Genomic DNA, 6,923 nt, shown 5'->3' on the forward strand with positions numbered 1-6,923 from the left:
AGCTCTCCCTCCCTGCTCTGGCTGGTTCAGCCCTGACTGGAAGTGAATCAAGCACTGGAAATTAGAAGCCCAATGGGGGTGAGGCTGCTCATGGATTCAGGCTGCAGGAAAATCTAAATTAGGAGGCAGATTCTCTGTGTTTGCACGTCTAGGGTGAGTAATCCTCAGAGTTATGACTCGGAGGGAAGTGCAGCAACTCGGCTGAATGCAAAGCTCCCAGCTTGGAGGGTGCTTTAGGAACCATATGTCATGTGCTGCCCTCAGCCGAGAGCAAACATCTCTGCCCTGGGGACTGTCTGCCCTGGCCACATCTGAGGCTAAAATTAGCAGAGTGCTGCATAAATTGTGAGCTGGAGGTTGTCAGTGCTTCACTGCCTGGCCCACAGCGAGTTCTGATACTCCTTCAGTGTTTCCTTGAGAAGAGACAATAAATCCAGAGGAGGAGAAGCAGAAAAGCCAAACCCTGTGATGGTGCTGGGTCTGGCTGGAGGCTCTGAAGCAATCTGGGATCCTGCTGGGGCTTCTCAGCTTGGAACATCAGAGTTGAGCAGCAGAATGCTGAAGCAATGCCATGAAATAGCCCGGGCTGGGTTTTACTGCACAGAACAAGTCTCAGGAAACAGATGGATTGATAAGAGAGCAAACAATGAGATAAAGGATTCCCAGGGAGCCAGCACAGCCAGGCTGGCCAAGCCAAACCACAGGGTTCTGCTCGGCTCTGCATAAATAATTGGGGTTTTGCCCAGCCACAGTGCAAGGCCAAACAAAGAGTAGAAAGTGTAGTTAACCTGGAGTGTTATAATTTCTTTTATGGGTTCAGGGCCTTCACTGCTGTGCCAACCATTTTCCTTCCCTGCAGCACACTCCAGACCCTTGGATCTCCCAGCAGAACTCAGGGTGAGTTCATCACAGGTTGTACATCACAAGTTGTTCCTCACAAGTTGTTCCTCACAAGTTGTTCCTCACAAGTTGTTCCTCACAAGTTGTCCCTCACAAGTTGTCCCTCACAAGTTGTTCCTCACAAATTGTCCATCACAAGTTGTTCCTCACAAATTGTCCCTCACAAGTTGTCCCTCACAAGTTGTCACTCACAAGTTGTCCCTCACAAGTTGTCCATCACAAGTTGTCCATCACAAGTTGTTCCTCACAAGTTGTCCATCACAAGTTGTCCATCACAAGTTGTCCATCACAAGTTGTCCATCACAAGTTGTCCCTCAGAAGTTGTCCCTCACAAGTTGTCCATCACAAGTTGCTCCTCACAAATTGTCCATCACAAGTTGTCCATCACAAGTTGTCCATCACAAATTGTCCATCACAAGCAGACAGAGGCTGGTGCCAGATCTCCTCTCTGGACACAGCAATGACAGCTCTGGAACAATCATTGCTGTCAGGGCAAGGACACAAAGTTTGAAGGAGGAAAATCTTGGTTTGGCTCCAGCCACTCTCTGAACACGCTCACCTTGCTCAGGAAGGGCTGTCAGAGCTCCAGTTTTTGCATCCTGGCTCAATTCCACACGTAAATTTGCCAAGAAGTGCCTTCAGCAGCACAGCACCTCTTCTGCTCCAGTGTCTGAGTGTTCTCCAAGCCATAACTGCACCTTCAGCATCCTTTTCTATGCTGATCCTGGTTTTTTTTGATCCCTCTTGGTATCAAAGGAGATTTCTGGCACCTTTCCATAGGCTAGCAGACACCCCCATTCAATCTGGTGAAAAATTAATGTGGAAATAACTTGAAATACTTGATATTGGTAAATTAAAGATTTCCTCAGGAAGCGCACACTTGAAAAATCCAACAGGAAAAGGTGCCCTGATGTCAGAACATTCATGTTCAATGCATCAGAAAGCAAAATTATTTAAACAAATTATACTTTGTGTATATGCAAGCCTCACCTCCCAGGTATGATTTGGGTTTGGGTTTGTTCAGGCTGTGAAATAAAAACAGGCCTTGGGGTCTTATTTTTGTTGTATTTTCAAGTTACATAAATCAAATGTTGTTTTTAAAGGAAACATACACAGGAAACTGCAATGTGTTTCTAAATAGGTAACACAGTGAGGAACTACAGCAATGTGTTCAGGCAGATTTCTGAGGATTTTTTTAAAATCATATGTTAACTATTCTATTTTACAAGTTAAATATAGACAAATGCTTATGTTCTGCTATAAAAATTAAAATAGGATGCTATGTAAAACCAGATCAAAACTACGGACAAATTAAAAAAATTTTTTTTTTTTTTTGGTCTGAGATGAAATCTGCAACTTGACCAAGACAGGACTGAGCAGCCCCCCAAGCCCTGGAGGGACATGACCCCGGTGGGCACAACAGAGCCCGGGGGAGAAACGGAGAGGCTGCACATCCCCTGTGCCAACCTTTGGGGGGTCTCAGCATCCTTGTACAGACATTTGGGGCGGGGTCTCAGCATCCCTGTGCCAACCTTTGGGGGGGTCTGAGCATCCCCGTGCCGATACTTGGGGGGACTGAGCATCCCTGTAGCACCCTTGGGGGATCTCAGCATCCTTGTACAGACACTTGGGGAGGTCTCGGCATCCCTGTGCCAACCTTTGCGGGGTCTGAGCATCCCTGTGCCGATCCTTGCGAGGTCTGAGCATCCCCCTCATGTGGGATCTCAGCATTCTCCGTGCGTGTCCTTGCGGGGTCTCAGCAACCCCTGTGCGTGTCCTTGCGGGGTCTCAGCACCCCGTTCAGGTCTTTGCGGGGTCTCAGCACCCCGTTCCGGTCTTTGCGGGGTCTCAGCATCCCCTGTGCGGGTCCTTGCGGGGTCTCAGCCCCCCGTTCCCGCCCCCGCGGGGTCTCAGCGCTCCGTGCGGATCCCCGAGAGCCGCGTCCGGGCGGCCACCAGCGGCCGCATCGGGCGGGTGCTCCGCAGCCCGGCGAGAGTTAACGGCGGCACCGCCTCTCCATTGGCGGCCCCGCGGCGGCTGCCGAGCCCCGCGCATCCACCGGCGCCGCGCTCCGCGCCTCTCCGCGGCTCCATGCGGCGGCGGCCGCCGGCATGCCCGGCCCGCCCAGCCTGCTGCCTCCTCTGCTCGCCCTGCTGTGCCTCGGGCTGGCCGAGCCCAACGCCGACCCCGACGAGCCGTGGTGCCCCTACAAGGTGGGCGGCGATGGCGCCGCGGCGGCGGCGGCGGGGGCGCGGCTGTGCTTCCGCCCGCCGGCCCGCGGCTTCCAGTGCTCGGCGCGGGCGTGCCGCGCCCACCGCTCCGCGGGCGGCGCGCTGGTGGCCAACGTGCTGCGGAACGGCAGCGTGCTGCTGCAGTGGGGCACGCGGCACTGGGGGCCGCCCGCCCGCCCCGCCGCCGCCCTGCGCGGCTTCGCGCTCAACTGCTCCTGGGACGGCACCTACACGCGCTTCCCCTGCGACAGCGTGGAGCTGGGGGCCGCGTGTCGCGATTACCTGCTGGCCGAGGCGCACGGCAGCGTGCGCTACCGCCTGTGCCTGCAGCCGCGCTTCGCCCCGCCGCGCCCCGCGCCGCCCGCGCAGTGCGTGGAGTTCCGCGTGGAGCCCGCGGCCATGCGCGACATCGTGGTGGCCATGACGGCCGTGGGGGGATCCATCTGCGTGATGCTCGTCTTCATCTGCCTGCTCGTGGCCTACATCACCGAGAACCTCATGAGCCCCGCGCTGGCCCGCGGAGGGCACGGGGCGGCCGCTGCGCGCCGCGCGTAGTGCGGGAGGGGACGGTGATGGTGATGATGATGGCGATGATGATGGCGATGATGATGATGTTGCGGCGCCCGGCGGCTCCCGCAGCCCCCGTTCCGGCAAGAGGTTTTCCAGACTGTTCTGGCAGCGTTGTGCCCAAACCTGCAGGATGCGCGTTCCCAGCGGAGCTCGGAGCTCTCCTTCCTCCTGCGGTGGCTTCTCGGCCGGAGCCGTTCGTGGTGAACTCCTGGCATCTCAGCGGATCAAAAATCAATAGCAGAGGTCCCCAAGTGCCAGAAATCGTCTGTTTTTAAGGGCAAGCGGCTGATCTTACCGAGGGCCTGTTTGAAAAGACTCTCCAGAACACCCTTATTTTAAGCCTACAACCTCTTGGTCTTAGAGCCGTGCTTGATTTTTTTCCTGTGGGGTAAAGTTGTGTAAAGTTCAGTAGGACTGACTGGTGTGACCACAAACCCCATAGCTAAGGGTGTGCTTGATCCAAAGCCCACTTAATTTCGTGGTTTAGGTGGGTTTTTTGTCATGCTTTACGGTGGTCACAAATTTTGGGGCCACTGTACAAAACCCACTGGGGTTTTCTGGTCGAGGGTTTTTGACCATCAACATCCAACACCTGCTTTTCTCCCATCAGAATCGCGTTGTAGTTTCACAAAGAGTGCAGGTAAAGGGATAAATTGAATAAGAAAACTCCATTTCGTTGAGCAAGTAGGAACCAACCCTTAATTATAAGATAGAAGTGAGTGCCCCCTGAAATCCCCTCCTTTAGCAAAGCAGCTGCACTAAGGTAGAAGCTTCTTGACCACAGAACTCACTGATGTTGTAGCCGAGTGTTTTGAGCGTAGGAACACTCCCTGGTAACTCCTCACTTGATGCTGTAGTGAAGTAAGGTTTTAGCCATACTCTAGTACTGATTCTATTGTGCCTTAGTGCTGAGAATTTGTCCCATTCCTCTTGGTGTAGCTGTTCCTGTAGTCCTCGTAGTTTTAAGTGTGTCTCCCTCGTGTTCTTGTCTCTGGAATTAGTGGTTGTTGGTTTGTCTGATTGTTTTCTTTAAAAAAAAACAAAAACAAACAACTTGGGCTGAGCATTACTTGAAATTTACTATATCCACAAAGTAGTTACCTTCAGAGAGGTATTTAGTGAGGTAGTTTTTAGTACGTGTTGTTTGTATGTAGTTAACTGCTGTAACACAAAAAAATTAATTTATTATCACTTAGGAACTGTGCACTTAAAGCAAAAAACAAAAAAGTAGGGGGAAGGCTCTTTTTAAAGGGACTGTCAGGTTCAGTGTGATCTGTTTGTGTAAATGTTTAGCACTGGTGAACGACCTGTTTGCTTTTCCTTGTGAAAGTCGTTTGTGGTAGAGGGTAAATATAGGAAATGTGTGGAATCCTTAATAATACCCAGTATTTGTACTGAACAGAATCCCTTCTTCCAGAACTTGGGAGTGGCTGAGGAGCTGAAGGTCTGAATTTCATCAACATTTTCCTTTGTTTGTTATTCCTGCCGTGTTTCATTCTCACCTGCAGCTGACTCCACCGAGCTGCTCTGTGTTTGTCACCTTGCTGGATTTAGGCACCTCACTGATGCCTCATTTTTGGGTTTTTATCCCTAAGGACATGGACTGCTGGAAGAAAAGGCAATTTTGAAGAACATTAAGACAAATGTTGGTCTTTTAAAGGTTTCAGGTTTGTTTTTTTTTTTTTTTGCTGTAGCCAGTTCAGCACAGGAGCGTTGGAGTGCCACTGATTTTGTGCATTTCTGTCACATTTTGTCAAGCAATGTCACTGTTCTGTTCCTCATCTTGTCATGAGTTGCCAGATGTGAAAACCAGCTGTATAAACAACGAGCCTTGTACCACCTTGGCATTGAACTTAATAAATTAAGAGGATGATGAAGAGAAATGAAAATCTCATAAATATTTAAAGGTTCAAGATCTTGCTTGACTCAAATTGAGTCTGCCCAAACTGGTCATAATAATATTCCATTGCTTACTGTAAAATTATGACAGCATTAATGGGAAAATAAGAGATTTACTCTCTGAATATTCCAATTTATTTACTAGAGGTTTGGATTATAGATAACTGGGTAATTCAAGTGGTAACACTGATGTAAGTGTGAGGAAATGGAAATTTAATTTACAGTTTGGAATATGAACTGTATTCTGCAGGTAACAATGGATACCCATAATAATAATAATAATAATAATAATGGTATAACCCTAATGGATGGTGGAAAATATAAAAGAGAGGGAGAGGTTTTACATGGAGGAAAGTGGTGGTTGTGGGAGCTGGAAGTTCTGTGGTGATAATGGGGAAAAAAATCCTCAGAAAGCACAAAAGGAAAAAAATATCAATGCGAGGGCAGAAAATATTTTTAGGAATTACTGAGGTGAGAGTCCTCATTAGTGAATTTCAGCTGGGCTGGGGAATAGATTTGTTCCTTTGATGTCCTGGTTTATCCCCTGTATTTCTCCTGCTCCATTACCTCCTCCTGCCATTGTAATAGTGCAAGGAGACCAAAGCAGAAAAAGGGAAAAGATGACAAAAACCTCAGAGAAAAATGGGATTGAGCTGGGCTGAGCACCGTGATAATTTTGACCTGAATGCAAGAAAACAATCCTGAAACCAGCGTATTTCACCAGTCTGGTGAAATATTTGAGTAAATAATATAAACAACTCCTAGTTTTGGCGCTCTAATTTGTGCAGTTTGCAGTAAAAGCGCCAGCGTTTCCTCCTGGAATGCAGAATTCCATATTTAATCCTACCAGTGTTGGCAGTGTTGTGTTCCCTGTGGAACAGTATTGTCAGTGTTCTGCTCGCTGTGGATCCCCCTGGGCACAGGGCTCATCCAGGGTGTCCAGCCCAATTCTCCTCCTCGGGATGACTCAATCCTGCATCCGAACCCTTCCCGCGGCATCCTCCCAGCCCCGCCGCGGCATTCGGCTGCCATCTAGCGCCAAACTGAGAGAGATTTGCCCTAAAAACCCGCTTTTCTGACGGGTTTTTTAATCCCACAGCCCGGAGAGGCAGAGGGATTCAGGGACTGGCGGGGAACGGCATTTTGGTGGTGGGAGCGCTGGAGGCCTCATCGCTCTTTATGTGATAAAATTTTCTTAATGTTCAACCTTGAACCTCTCCTGAGGGAACTGAGGCTGTTCCCTCTGTTCCCTGGGAGAAATCCCGATCTTCTCTGGTGATCCCCTCATGTCAGAAATCCTGATCCCCTCATGTCAGAAATCCT

General features: G+C 49.9%; 1 protein-coding gene across 1 annotated transcript; it reads left to right on the top strand.

Moving 5' to 3' along the window:
• The first annotated feature begins 3,011 nt into the window (after positions 1-3,011).
• FNDC10 (fibronectin type III domain containing 10) lies at positions 3,012-3,686 on the top strand. The gene has a single exon (XM_058818558.1). It carries the CDS (start codon positions 3,012-3,014, stop codon positions 3,684-3,686), a length of 675 nt encoding a protein of 224 aa, XP_058674541.1.
• Positions 3,687-6,923: the final 3,237 nt, after the last annotated feature.

The sequence above is a fragment of the Ammospiza caudacuta genome, chromosome 22 (assembly GCF_027887145.1).
Source record: "Ammospiza caudacuta isolate bAmmCau1 chromosome 22, bAmmCau1.pri, whole genome shotgun sequence".
Taxonomy (NCBI): domain Eukaryota; kingdom Metazoa; phylum Chordata; class Aves; order Passeriformes; family Passerellidae; genus Ammospiza; species Ammospiza caudacuta.

Coding starts and splice junctions, on each gene's coding strand:
- FNDC10 (XM_058818558.1), top strand. CDS start 3,012: ATGCCCGGCCCGCCCAGCCTGCTGCCTCCTCTGCTCGCCCTGCTGTGC.